Source organism: Hyperolius riggenbachi, chromosome 1 (assembly GCF_040937935.1).
Source record: "Hyperolius riggenbachi isolate aHypRig1 chromosome 1, aHypRig1.pri, whole genome shotgun sequence".
NCBI classification, from domain to species: Eukaryota; Metazoa; Chordata; class Amphibia; order Anura; family Hyperoliidae; genus Hyperolius; species Hyperolius riggenbachi.
The window spans coordinates 293,827,646-293,843,297 of record NC_090646.1 but is presented as its reverse complement, the minus strand read 5'-3'; the positions used below and the strand labels follow the sequence as shown (position 1 = coordinate 293,843,297).

At 40.9% G+C, this 15,652-nt stretch overlaps 1 protein-coding gene across 1 annotated transcript in view; it reads left to right on the top strand.

The window, feature by feature from the left end:
- LOC137548646 (kelch-like protein 23) overlaps positions 1-11,915 on the top strand; it is a 32,724-nt gene extending 20,809 nt beyond the window's left edge. The window contains exon 3 of the mRNA XM_068271160.1: positions 10,029-11,915. Within this exon, the coding sequence (XP_068127261.1) occupies positions 10,029-10,347 (319 nt within the window). The 3' untranslated portion in view covers positions 10,348-11,915. The remainder of the gene's footprint in view (positions 1-10,028) is intronic.
- Positions 11,916-15,652: the final 3,737 nt, after the last annotated feature.

Below are 15,652 nucleotides of genomic sequence, written 5' to 3'. Positions count from 1 at the left end.
AGGGGCCCTAAACCGTGAGGAGTAGTCTTGAAACGAAATTTCTCAAAATGACCTGTGAAATCCTAAAGGTACTCATTGGACTTTGGGCCCTTTAGTGCAGTTAGGGTGCAAAAAAGTGCCACACATGTGGTATCGCCGTACTCAGGAGAAGTAGTATAATGTGTTTTGGGGTGTATTTTTACACATACCCATGCTGAGTGGGAGAAAGATCTCTGTAAATGGACAATTGTGTGTAAAAAAAATTAAAAAATTGTCATTTACAGAGATATTTCTCCCACCCAGCATGGGTATGTGTAAAAATACACCCCAAAACACATTATACTACTTCTCCTGAGTATGGCAATACCACATGTGTGGCACTTTTTTGCAGCCTAACTGCGCTAAGGGGTCCAAAGTTCAATGAGCACCTTTAGGCTTTACAGGGGTGCTTACAATTTAGCACCCCCCAAAATGTCAGGACAGTAAACACACCCCACAAATGACCCATTTTGGAAAGTAGACCCTTCAAGGTATTCAGAGAGGGGCATGGTGAGTCCGTGGCAGATTTCATTTTTTTTTGTCGCCAGTTAGAAGAAATGGAAACTTTTTGGTTTTTCTTTTTTTTGGTCACAAAGTGTCATTTTCCGCTTACTTGTGACAAAAAATAATATCTTCTATGAACTCATTATGCCTCTCAGTGAATACTTTGGGATGTCTTCTTTCCAAAATGGGGTCATTTGGGGGGTATTTATACTATCCTGGAATTCTAGCCCCTCATGAAACATGACAGGTGGTCAGAAAAGTCAGAGATGCTTGAAAATGGGAAAATTCACTTTTTGCACCATAGTTTGTAAACGCTATAACTTTTACCCAAACCAATAAATATACACTGAATGGGTTTTTTTTTAATCCAAAACATGTTTGTCCACATTTTTCGCGCTGCATGTATACAGAAATTTTACTTTATTTGAAAACTGTCAGCACAGAAAGTTAAAAAAATCATTTTTTTGCCAAAATTCATGTCTTTTTTGATGAATATAATAAAAAGTAAAAATCGCAGGAGCAATCAAATAGCACCAAAAGAAAGCTTTATTAGTGACAAGAAAAGGAGCCAAAATTCATTTAGGTGGTAGGTTGTATGAGCGAGCAATAAACCGTGAAAGCTGCAGTGGTCTGAATGGAAAAAAAGTGGCCGGTCCTTAAGGGGTAGAAAGCCCTAGGTCCTCAAGTGGTTAAAGGGAACCTAAACTGAGAAGTATATGAATTTTTCCTTTTAAAATCATACCAATTGCCTGACTCTCCTGCTGATCCTGTATCTCTAAATACACCTAACAATTTTCCCGCCGATATACAGAAGATTCGATCACTGTGATCGAATCTGCTGTGAAATTGTTGCGCAAACGTTGACCGAACGATCGATTTGTGACCGAAATCGATCGTTCCCGTCGATTCCTGTCCATGCGGAAGATTTTGCTTGGTCGTCGGCGGGTTGGGAGTGCGTCGATAGCGGCGTTCGAATGTCCGACGACCGACGCAATACATTACCTGTTCCGCCAGCGTGTGTCCCCACTGTCACCGCTGCTCCTTCTCCGCTGGGCGCCGAGTCCGGCAGGCTCCACTTCTTCCTGTCCCGGCAGGAAGTTTAACCACTTCCCAACTGAGGGGTTTTACCCCTTGACCACCAGAGCAATTTTCACCTTTCAGCGCTCCTTCCATTCATTCGTCTATAACGTTATCATTACTTATCACAATGAAATTAACTATATCTTGTTTTTTTTGCCCCCAATTAGGCTTTCTTTAGGTGGGAATATTATGCCAAGAATTATTTTATTCTAAATGTGTTTTAATGGGAAAATAGGAAAAAATTTGGAAAAAAAATTATTATTTTTCAGTTTTCGGCCTTTATAGTTTTTAAATAATGCATGCTACTGTAATTAAAACCCATGAAATTTATTTGCCCATTTGTCCCGGTTATAGAACCGTTTAAATTATGTCCCTATCACAATGTTTGGCGCCAATATTTTATTTGGAAATAAAGGTGCATTTTTTTCAGTTTTGCGTCCATCCCTAATTACTAGCCCATAGTTTATAAAGTAACAATGTTATACCCTCTTGACATAAATATTTAAAAAGTTCAGTCCCTAAGGTAACTATTTATGTATTTTTTTTATTGTAATTTTTTTTTTTTAATTACAAAAAATAAAATAAAATTGGGGAGTGTGGGAGGTAAGGAGTTAATTATTTGTGTAAAACTAATGTATTTGTATGTGAAAAATGCTTTAGGGTGTAGTTTTACTATTTGGCCACAAGATGGCAACAGTAACTTTTTGTTTAATGCGACCTGCAAGCTTCCTTCCGGACGCTTGCAGGAAGTACTAGGAGGCTGGAAAAGTTTTTTTTTTTTCTTCACAATGATCGCGCTGCTTATCGGAGAAGCAGCGGATCATTGCGGGGCTTAGATCAACGAACGGGAATGGATTTTCCCGTTCATTGATCTCCGGGCGAGCGGCCGGCGGCGTGTTTACGAGCGGCAGTGCGAGCGGGAGCGCGGGCAGCGGCGGGAGCGCGGAAAGTACGGATTTCTCCATCCCTGGTGGTGAAAGGATGGAAAAAGGGACGGAGAAATTCGTACGCGTGGGTTAAACAGTGCCCTCTTTTGTTTAAACTTCCCCAAACAGGAAGTTCAGTGAAGTTGGAGCCGAGCTCGGAGAAGAAGACAGCGGAGACCGGGGGCCTAGCGCCGGCCAGATCAGGTAATGGATGCCGGCGGGCGGCGGCGGCAGCGGCAGTTCCACAGATTGTGATCGGTTTCATGCTGAAATTGATTCACAATCTGTTTTCAGTGAAGGCAGCCATACGATCCCTCTCTGATCAGATTCGATCAGAGAGGGATCTATCTGTTGGTCGATCTGATGGCAAACCCACAAGTGTATGGCCACCTTAATACTTTTAGCCACAGCCCCTCAACAAGCATGCAGATCAGGTGCGGCCACCTTAATACTTTTAGCCACAGCCCCTCAACAAGCATGCAGATCAGGTGCTCTGATTAACTGTATGCTTGTTTCAGGTGTGTGATTCAGCCATAACTGCAGCCAAAGAGATCAGCAGGACTGCCAAGCAACTGGTATTGCTTAAAAGGAAACATCCATATCCCTCTCAGTTAAGGTTCCCTTTAGCCAGTTCACTATCCAGCCACTGCTACAGACCCTTCCAGCAGAATCACACATGCATCAATTCAGATACAGCACTACTCAGGTACTCCAAATATAACCATCCCTACATTTGCTTAAAGCACACCTGAAGCGAGAGGGATATGGAAACTGCCATATTTATTTTCTTTTATGCAATACCAGTTCCCTTGCTGTCCTCCTGACCCTTTGCCTCTAATTATTTTAGCCACAGACCCTGAATAAGCGTGCAGCAGATCAGATGTTTCTGACATTATTGTCAGATCTGACAAGATTAGTTGCATGCTTGTTTCCGGTGTTATTTAGACACTGCTGCAGCCAATTAGATCAGCAGGACTGCCAGGCAACTGGTATTGTATAAAAGGAAATAAATATGACACCCTCCATATTCTTCTCACTTCAGTTGTCCTTTAAAGGACTGCTGAGGCTAGGGGCAAGAATCTATTTTTACTCACCTGGGGCTTCTTCCAACCCCTTGCAGCCGGCGGTCCTCGGGGCTCCCGCTGGACACCCATAATGATTGCGACCCACCGACGGGATTGGCCCTTCTGTGCCTGCCCGCATGTCCACGTCATCTGGTGCATACTGCGCCTGCGCAGGCGCAGAACACGCCAGATGATGTGGACGCAGGCGCAGAAGAGCCAACCCCGCCGGCGGGTTGCGACCATTACGGGTGTCCAGCGGGAACACAGAGGACTACCAGATCTGCGGCGAGGGACAGAGATGGCTGCATGGGGTTGCAAGAAGCCCCAGGTGAGTAAAAATAGACTCTTGCCCCTCGCCTCAGAAGTCTGATAATGATCTGTATAGGGATGATAAAGACTGCAAAGTGACAATTTACATCCTGAGTAGGGAGAATGAAAGACAACATGACATTATTGTGGATGCACATTTTTCAAACACATTTTACAAGCACATACCATAGCTAGTTTGCTATAAGTATAGTTACAGACAAGTATAGTTACATAGTTAACAGTTCATACTGTACATATTGGAAATATGTCAGCATGTGAACATGAAATTATGTATATTGCATTACTGACCAGGGCCCCATTTTATGACATTTTAGGCACACTGAAGTATATGTACACTAAAGCCATTTACATTCACTAGATTCTGATCTCTTGAAGTGATAATCCATGATTGCACTAGGTGTATAGGCATCAACTAATATTGTTGACTTTATAAGGGATCCATTGTGATGTATATGTAATAACTGACATTATTGTTCTATTGTTTATACTGCTAGACTTTTCCCATTTAACCCACATCCTTCAATTTCTACAGAGCATAAGAGGCTGCTCTGTAGAAATTCAAGCAGTGAATCTGTACATTGTTCCTAAACAATTAGTAATGATAGTCACAAATATTGGAAGTGTGTTATGTATTGTTAACTGCGACTGGTTTGCCTTATTTAAAAAAAACAAAAAAAAAACTAAGATAAACTGAGAACCAGTTTTAACTGATGTCATTTTATCACCAAAACACATTATCAGTATTTTAATATTTTTTTTGGGCTTCATCATTTATTTATAAATGTATTAGCCTGAGAACAAAAATATGCCCTAAAAAATTGAGATGCGTTACTCCAGTAACCTTCTTTACCCATCATCCCTACTTTTTCCTCTGAAGTTTGCCCACACATTGCCCATATAATGTACTGACTGTTGTAGTAAGGTAAAGGGGGAAGAGGCGCCCAGAGCAGATAAAATACGTTAAAAACAAATAAAATGAAAAAAGTGAGGTGGCTTACCTCAATGAAGACAAATTCACGTATTAATAGAATTTTATTGCACTGGCAACGCGTTTCGTGGGTGCATACCCACTTCCTCAGGCCAAATAGCAGTGCCTAATAGTGCTTGTAGCCACAAATAAGGCGCCTCTCTAGTCGGGGTTATACATCTCCACCTGCTTCTAGTGGTCGGTTGCCCTTCTGCAACCCACCTTTGTGAGTATAATACATTAGCATATTTTACATGCTTCTGGTACTGTGACATACTGCACCATTTGGGCTCCTGTTGTCTCTGTGTTTTCTTCCTGCAGGCTGCAATTTTTATTATCCCTACTTTTTGACTGTTGTAGTGAGTAGTTAGCATAGTGTAACATTTTATCATACAATATGTCTTTTGTTGGGGGGGGGGCAATGCAGTAATTTTCCCTGGGAACGTTGGCTTTAGTTGGCGCCTAAGTTACATCTGAAGATAATAGTTGGAGTATCTGTACAGTCTGGTTGCCAATATTCTACTGTTCACTTTCATCAGAGTTTTAGGGAATTCTCCTCATCAATCAGGTATCCCTTAACAATTCAATTCCCCTTTACTGAAGGCTGTCCTTATAACATTAAAGAGAAACCGTGACCAAGAATTGAACTTCATCCAAATCAGTAGCTGACCTTTCCCATGAGAAATCTTTTCCTTTTCACTAACAGATCATCAGGGGGCTCTGTATTGCTGATATTGTGGTGATGCCCCTCCCACAGTGGGATGTCAGGACCATGGTCTTGACAGTTTCTTGTCTGTGAACCTCATTGCATTGTGGGAAATAACAGCTGTTTACCGCTGAGTCCAACTGCCAAAAAAGCAAGCAGCATCTCCTTCCAGTGACATCACCTGCCAGCAGTAAAAATGTCACCATGTGGTAAATGTCCAAATGTAAATCAGGGAGAGGAAAGATTTTACATTGGGAAAACACTGACTAAATCATTTATACATAATTATTGTATTAAAAGCACTTTTTTATTACTTTATTTTCACTGGAGTTCCTCTTTGAGTTCTTCCTAGTGGCTGCCCCTAACCTTCTCATTTCCAGTGTAAACCCATTCCTGAAACATGCATGTAATTACCGTATTTTTCGGACCATAAGATGCACCTGGATTTAGAGGACAAAAATCAGGAAAAAAAATATACATACTTATCCTGGTGTGTCGATGGCATAAGGGCGTCTTATGAACCTTTTCCTCCAATCCCCCTAAATTATGTCTCCCTTATACCTTCTGGGTCCTCCTTGTACCTTTTGTGTCTTCCTCAGTCCTTTCTGTGTCCCCCATGTCCTTTCCTTCCTTTGTTAGTCCTGTGTCCCCCTCTCTCTGTCCTGTGTCCCCTTTTCTCTGTCCAGGTCGCCATCCAGTACACCAGGGCATCACTTACGGTACTCTTCCTCCATATGTCCCTTTCAGATGTCCGCTGGCCAATCACATGGTGGCGCTGTCAATCACGGCCGCTGCAGCAGAGAGACACGCTAAGCCCTGCCGTCCACCACATCACCTTACTCATCTGCTTGGCCTCTATCTTCTTACAGTATATTCATTTCAGATGCCCTGATTTCCGTCTAATAATGTGGGGATGCTGTCAATCACGGCCAAACACGTTGACCACACACCGTCCATCGCAGCTGTTCCTACTGTATATTCTATTCAGACTCCCGCTGGCCAATCAGGTGCGGGCCAATGGTCTTGAGGGCGGGACAAGGCTCTGCCATACTAGCCAATCACTGCACTCGCTCTGATCAGCAATCTCTACGACTTAATTGTGGCTGAGACCAACCGTTATGCCACACAAAACGCAACCGCCAATCCGAGAAGCTACCATGCCCAGCCTTTTCGATGGAAACCACTCCAAGTTTCCAAACTTAACATTTTTTGGGCCTTCTCCTTAACATGGGTCTAGTCAAAAATAATGTATTGTGGTCTTATTGGTCTACGCACCCAATACATCACATGCCCATGTACCAATGCAAGTGCCAATATAACCTGTCATCTAAGAGGCCACCCTGCTTATGACCGGTTCCACAAAATTCGGCCCCTCATAGACCACCTGTCATAAAAATTTGCAGATACTTATACCCCTGAACAGTCATTTTGAGGCATTTGGTTTCCAGAGACTACTCCTCACGGTTTTGGGCCCCTAAAATGCCAGGGCAGTATAGGAAACCCACAAGTGACCCCATTTTAGAAAGAAGACGCCCCAAGGTACTCTGTAAGGAGTATGATGAGTTCATAGAAGATTTTATTTTTTGTCACAAGTTAGTGGAAAATGAAACTTTGTGAAAAAAAACAATAAAAATCAATTTCCGCTAACTTGTGACAAAAAATAAAATCTTCTATGAACTCACCATTACTCTTAACAGAATACTTTGGGGTGTTGTCTTTCTAAAATGGGGTCACTTGTGGGGTTCCTAAACTGCCCATACTATTCAGAGAGGGGCATGGTGAGCCCGTGGCAGATTTCATTTTTCTTTGTCACAAGTTAGCAGAAATGGAAACTTTTTATATTTTATTTTTTTGTCACAAAGTGTCATTTTCCGCTTACTTGTGACAAAAAATAAAATCTTCTATGAACTCACCATGCCTCTGAGTGAATACTTTTGGATGTCTTCTTTCAAAAATGGGGTCATTTTGGGGTATATATACTATCCTGGAATTCTAGCACCTCATGAAACATGACAGGTCCTCAGAAAAGTCAGAGATGCTTCAAACTGGGGAAATTCACTTTTTGCACCATAGTTTGTAAACACTATAACTTTTACCCAAACAAAAAAAAAATCCAATAAATGTTTATTTATTGATCAAAGACATGTAGCACAATAAATTTAGACAAAAATGTATATAGAAATTTTACTTTATTTGAAAAATGTCAGCACAGAAAGTTAAAAAAATCATTTTTTTTGACAAAATTCATGTCTTTTTTGATGAATAAAAACTAAAAATCACAGCAGCAATCAAATAGCGCCAAAAGAAAGCTGTATTAGTGACAAAAAAAGGAGGTAAAATTCATTTAGACAGTAGGTTGTATGGCCGAGCAATAAACCCTAAAGCCCGGTTCACATTAGCGTTCCAGGTCCGGCTTCCCCGGACCCAGAACGCTCCGTACACAGCGGATGGTGAATGGATACATTGTTAATCAATGTATCCATTCACACTCGGCTTTTTTTACAACATGCGCTATTTTTCAGTCCGTCCCGGTGCGGCTGCGGACCCGGGCTGGATCCTGACCCGAACATGCGGCCCATGCTGTGCAATGAGAAACGGATGCTTACAGCACCGGTCCTATGCCACTTGGGGGGCCCGGACTACACGCCGGTATCCCCCATGCTTGCGGTGCCTTTCTGGCACTGCAAAGTATCTAGTTCCGGCTACTTTATTGTAGCCAGAACTGATACATTCCGGATCCGCAACTTGTGCCACCTTGTGGCCACCGCAGAGACCCGTACGGTCTCTTTGCGGACCCCGGACACTTGCGGACTCAAACCGCAAGTGTGAATGGGGCCTTATAGCTGCAGTGGTCTGAATGGAAAAAAGTGTCTGTTTTAAGGTTGCAGTCCTTAAGTGGTTAAAGATAGCAGCAGTGTCTAGCCTCAAGGGCACTATCCTTAAAAGCAGGTGTAAGAACAGAGCTATATTGTAAACTTTCAAAATATTAATGGTAATCATTATCAACATTTTCTAGGCTTATTTCCAGCAAACAAAACACAGATTAGACACAGACACAAAACACAGAGCATTTATAAATATGGAAATAACTGCATAGTGATAAGCTTGTGGAAAAACAAAATAAAAAAAATGAGAGATATTTTTATAATCACTATTCTTTATAAATAGGCTTCTAAAATAAATAGGCTTCTAAAAGGGAATACATAACCAGTAGGGCATTGAAGAGATCTGAAGTTGATGCATCTATGAGTTTTTTATGAGGTACACAGGAAGTGGTTTAAGGACAATGAAGGAAAATGAGGTTTATTACAGACATTAAAAATGTCCTGCTTATTAAATGTATTGGTGACCTGTTGCCTTTTTGTCGCATGACAGGTTGCTTTTAACTGGTAAGACCAGACCAATTTTAAAATTGCAGCAAAACAATAGTCAGCCCTTCCAAAAGCTCACATGAGGCCTTATTTTATTTTAGGAAACTCAGAAACTTTCAATTCAAAGGCAAACGTCATGTGCAAGTATGTTTACTTTCATTGTATACTTAAATTCCCATTAGATGGGAATCAATCTGCAAGAGGTTCAACATACCTGTATCCAAATAAATTTTATTTAGCAAATTAGTGCCATTTGGCACAGCACAGGTCATAGGATAGTACAATGCATGGGTCAATGTATAGCACATGTGTATGTACAGTGCCATTGTGTACAGCATGCAGGTGGGTTACATAGTTGTTTAGGTAGAAAAAGATGTGTCCATCAAGTTCAACCTTTTGAGCCTCAACACCCTTCATTCCAGGTGAAAGAAAAGCCACAAGGACAGAAACTGTCTGATTGAATCATAGTATTACCTTTCCATAAATAGCAATCATAGCTGTTGATGCTCTTCAAGGTAAGGAAAACATCCAAGCCCCTTTTAAGTTCAGGCATAGAATTTGCCATAACTGCTGCAGTAAAATATTCCACATCTTAACCACCTTTATTGGGAATAACCCATTTCTGAACAGATGGTAAAATCTCAAAGTCCTTTTGTGTAATTCTTTTTCTCCAACCACAGTCAAGGAATGGCCTCTTCTGACATTACATGCAGTCATTGACCATAGACAAAAAAACTTTAAGAAAGTACTGTAGACAAATTTGCTAATTCTCTTACAAATTCATTTTCATTACATCATTGTGGAACATACATTTACTCCTGCATGAGCTGGATATGACCGTTAGTAAATATGTTTTTGTGTAGCTGAGTCATTTTACTTGTGTTTTGAATACAAATTGTTAACTAAAAGAGCTGAATGTAATTTATTAATTTTAATTGTTTTTTTTTCTGGAGTACATCTTTAACACAGCAACAATGATTTCCTGTACCACTTTATTGGTTTACTGAATGATGTAACATGTTGCCTGAGTTGTTCTTTAAATCATATACTGTTACTGTTTAGGTATGACCTTTGTGCTACAATACTTAATGGAATCTTGTACACCATTGGAGGCAAGGCTCTGAGGTTTGACCTTTGTGCTGAGAAGTGGTCGGTGATTGAAGAGGAATGTCTTGATCGCAAGTTCTTTATGGGATGCAGTACAGCTAATGGAAGAATTTATTTGGTGGGACAGAGAAGGGCAAGTCTAACTAATGATATGCCCACCGTCATCTTGTTTGACCCATATCTAGATATCTGCCAGGTGGAAGAGTCAAACGTGCCCTGTCCTCTTCCCATCAGAGGCTGTGTGAGCATGAGACGTTATGATGTGTGGTCTTGAATATCAACAGTCCAATAGTTAATACAATTTTCCCCACTGCATCTTTCTTAATCTACAGTATTTGTAAACTGAGATTTGATGGAATAAATAAGACTTTCTTCTTATTATACTGTATGTTCACAACTTTTCAAATAATAACAATATCACTCTACCTGGCATTGTACAATCACATATCATTCAAAAGCTAGCAAAATCAGTTTATTGATTAAAATATGACATGACAATGGCTGCAAAGCACTCTTTAAAAGTAGTTTTTTGTTTTGTTTCTTTTTAAAATGTATTTATTTTTGCCTCAGTATACTGTTACAAACGTACCAAGCTGTGCAGGGTTTAACTTCTAAAGTTTTTTTTTTCATTATTGTTCAGTTAAAGATAGTCAATAGGTACATTTAAATTTTTACACTTTTATTGCACATTTAGTTCACAAATATTAAATTAATTATATCAAGTCTACAATATACACATGTAAACAGTTAAAGGATAATATTTTTTTAACCATCTTATTTCATGTAATTACATATAGCCTATCCATACCTCAAACATAATTGTTAAGTTTGCAGATGATACGACTGTCATTGGGCTTATATCAGACAATGAGGAAGCTGCATACAGAGAAGAAGTTAGGAACCTGACTGCATGGCGGGACAACCTGTTATTAAATACAACGAAGACCAAAGAAATTATTCTGGACTTTAGGACCACCAAAAAGACCACTCACCTACCGCTAATGATCAATGCAGAGGCTGTGGAGAGAGTTTCTAGCTTCAAATTTTTGGGAGTCACCATTGCAGAGAACCTGTCCTGGGCTGACAATGCTTTAGCTCTAACTGGCAAAACACAACAACGCCTCTACTTTCTGAGAAAACTAAGGAGTGCTAACCTCCCACAGAAGCTGCTGGTTAATTTCTACAGATGCACTATAGAAAGCGTTCTGACCAATTGCATGACAGCCTGGTACAACAGCTGCACGGAGGCTACTAGAAAAGCCCTGCAGCGAGTTGTTAAAACAGCAGAAGCCAGTATTGGCACTGAACTACCATCACTGGAACATTTGTATAGTACTCGCAGCGTGAGAAGGGCCAAAAACATTATCAAGGACAACACTCACCCTGGAAATGCCTTGTTAGAGCTCCTTCCGGCCTCTTGCACACTGCACGCGATTCTGATTCAGATTCCGCTTTTTAATCTGTTTTTACATCCGATTTTTAATCTTTACTGCATGCTGCATTTTTTGATCCGTTTTTCTGTTGAATGTATTCAGGGAAAATCGGAATTGAAAATCGGAAACGGAATCGGAAACGGAATCGGAAAACGGATTTGCAGTGTGCAGGGAGCCTCCATCAGGTAAACGTTTTAGATCAATCCGCACACACACAAACAGACTGATGAACTCTGAATCCTCTCTGAAATAATTAACACTGTGTACAAATTGTTTAAACATCTGTAATACCTGGCATACTTGTATAATTTCTTCTCTTCCTTGTTACGATCACTATGTTCCCTATATGCACCGTGGAGTTGTCATGAAAAGTAATTTTGTTGTGTTACACAGTGACAATAAAGTGAATTGAATACTGTATGTGCACGCAAAAAAAAAAATAAAATTATAAGTTTTTATCATCTTGTATTTCAATAAAAATGTTTTGAAGAATAAGTAAAACAGTTCCCTTAAAATCTAAACTAAATACTTTAGGGCTTCTACCAAATGTCACTGAAGCAGCTCATAGGCTTGTTCACACAAACAGTTGCAAAGCGTTTACTAAAGCCTTTAACACAGCATTCTACAGCAGATCAACTGCTTTTCCACTGAATAAATGAGAACATTCCCATAGTAGTTTGTGATAGGCTTTTGATAACATTTGTGAATTGGCGTGGCAGATATGTCTTTCACAGACGCTGCTTGCTTTCAGTTGCAACTGCTTTGATAGCTATGTGATATCTGCCTGTAAAAGCAAGGAGTTGGAAGTGGATGGTTTGAGGCAGTTGAGAAGCAGTAACTGCAACACTTTACAATCATTTGTGTAAACTGGCCCTAACATTGTCTTGGTCTCTTTGGTTAAATTGCAGACAGCTTTAGCTGGTGACTGAAAGTTGTACCGGGGTGGCTACAAAACTTATAGCTAAGTATGGGCTGCAATAGAAAAGTACACTTATTGGCCATTTTATTTACACCTTTGCTAGTACCATGTTGTACACCATTTTGCCTTCAGAAGTGTCTTATGTCTTCATGGCATAGATTCATCAAGGCATTGGAAAGATTCCTTAGAGATTTTGGTCTACATTGACATAGTCCAATGCAATCCAGGTTCAGCTCTTTTAAGACTTCACTTTATTAATCGAAGTGCAAAAGACACACAAAGATTAAAATGCTGCAATGTGACTACAGCCCACCATTTCGGGCTTCCTCCTAATTGTATTGGATTATGTCAATATAGACCAAAATCTCAATGGATAATCCCAGCCTGCTCTTACCTTGGTCATTTCAGCTTAGCTCCCCCCTTTCTTTTGGAGTTCTGATTTGCCAGCTGCAGATCCATGATGCGAATCTCCTGTTCCACCACATCCCAAAGGTGCTCTATTCGATAGAGATCTGGTGACTGAGGAAGCCATTGGAGTATGGTGAACTCAATGTCATGTTCAAGAAACCAGTTTGAGGTGATGTGAGCTTTGTGACATGGTGCATTATCCTGCCGGAAGTAGTCCCAAAAAACAGGTACATTGTGGTCATAGAGGGATGGACAGGGTAAGCAACAATACTTGTTAGGCTGAGGTGTTTAAAGGAACAGTATCAAACCAAGTGTTCTAAAATGACAATGTACAAAAAAATGTCTAAGTAGCTGTGTAAACGTTTTCCAACTTTTCATGTTAAATATCAGAGGCAAAAGCTTTAATTTATTGTGTATAGCTTTTAGTTATGTTGGAATGTTTCATTTGCAAAGGTGAATCTCAATGCTTCAATATTACACTGTTCTTTGCATGTCAGACTGCAGAGTTACAGCATATGAAAAGCCTCAGATGCCAGGATTCACACACAATTACAAATAAGGTACATTTCCTCTGCTCTTGTGCAGACAGCTCAGTCAGAGAAACACGCAGCTGCAGTGAGAGCTTTCTCACACACAGGATTAACAGATGTAGTGTGAGAGAATCCCTCCTTCCCTTGTGATTAAGTAGTCTGTCAGATTTGGTGTCAGTAAGTGTGAAAGGCCTTTGATAACAGTAAACAAAGAGATAAGCATTTAAATGTATACACCTGTACTTTAGAGGACTTCTCAAACTATTCATATCTTAATTGTCAATCCGCAATGTTCACTTGGTACTAAGGGTTCCAAATTATGCCAAGAAAAAGTCCCTCAGCTATTTACACCATCGACAACAGCAGCCTGAACTGTTGACACAAAGCAGGATCGATCCAGACTTTCATGATGTTTATGCCAAATTCTGACCCTACCAAGAATGCTGCATGTGAAATCGGCACTCTTCCGAACAGGTAACATTTTTCCAATTTTGTATTGTCAAGTTTTTGTGGACCTGAGCAAATTGTAGCATAGTTGTCCTGTTCTTAGCTTAGAGGAGTGGCCCCCTGTGTGGTCTTCTGCTGCTGCAAAAAAAACAACAGGAATCAGGAAGTCACTCCACAAGCACCCACATCCACCATGGGTGTGATGCAAATCAGGAATACTAAAGATGACCTGAGACTCCACCTGGATTTTAGCAGCAATAGCCTTTTATTTCCCATGAGTATTATAGACAGTAGGCACAATCAGTATGAAAAAGATGGAGGATGCCTGGCACTGCTGCAAAAAATGCATATATTAATTTGTAGGAGCATACATGCAATGCAGAGAAGCTAGAATTGTAAAGCATAGTTCACATACCGGGAGTCCAGAGACTAGTCCCAGTCAGTGGGTGTGGGCACAGGTAGCTTGATGGCATTTCGCACTTGTTGCTGCTTCTGAGGCTGTGTTGGCATCTCCTCGCTACCGCTGGGTATTTAAACCCTTTACCATATGTCTGGCCGGACGTGCAACAACCCGTCGTCAGACAACCCGCCTCACTATGAACCATCTAAGTTTTTAATACCAGCAGAAAAGAGAGTAGGTAGGGTGGCACTAGATGCCCTGGTAGGCAGCTCCAAGGGGGTAGCAGGGGTTAAGGACCGTGCCTCCGGAAAGACTAGGTACAATTGTAGCACAGAAAAGCAAACAAATATCCGGGCACCAGTCAGCAACGTGATGCATGAACTCCTTTAATCCTTCCCCAAGACTTCTGACAGACAATTGCAAGGCCTGACAGCCGTTTCACAGAAAAATCTGCTTCTTCAGAGGCAACAATAACAAATAAAGTGACAGCAAAACAACATTTATACATTTCAAGATAGGTGTGGATAGGCATTATAAGCCTATCCACACCTATCTTGAAATGTATAAATGTTGTTTTGCTGTCACTTTATTTGTTATTGTTGCCTCTGAAGAAGCAGATTTTTCTGTGAAACGGCTGTCAGGCCTTGCAATTGTCTTTCAGAAGTCTTGGGGAAGGATTAAAGGAGTTCATGCATCACGTTGCTGACTGGTGCCCGGATATTTGTTTGCTTTTCTGTGCTAAGTTTTTAATACACTTTTCTACACCTAATTTGATCACCTCCCTCTTTTCTTATGGTGTCAGTCTGCATATTCATCACAAGTCACCCCCACTCTTCCCCAGGGGGCCATACACAATGGCTTCATGGGCTTTACCAGGCATAGCACACACTGTGATGTGCTCTACAGTTGCCTAATATAGTGACAGGGCTGTCTAATAGGATCGTTTTACCCAGCTGTAGCAAACTGCAGGTATATATGTTATACACATTATCTATTCACTTTTGTCTTTATTGGAATTCACCTCTGCAGTTTTATGCTGCTCCATCATGTGTGCTCTGCTGTTTATCCTAATATCTGTACTACCTGGGTGTACTTAGGCTGTTCTGGGCCTTTTCCGTAGGCCATCCCAGCCATTTACAACTTTATTGTTTACAAAGTCCTCTTGCTCCCTGGTAACTAAGAGTGTATCTAGTGTTGTACACGTCTGTGTCCTGGCCACTTCTGGTCGACTGTGGAACCCAGAAGGAGGTAAGGGGCGGGATGTCTGATGCCACTTGCACATACGTCCAGCTGGACATATGGTAAAGGGTTTAAATACCCAGCAATAGCAATGAGATGCTAACACAGCCTCAGTACAATCTCCGACAGGCAGGATTCGGCCTCCAGGCTACCTGTACCCACACCCAACTGACTGAGACGAGTCTCCAGACTCCTGGTATGTG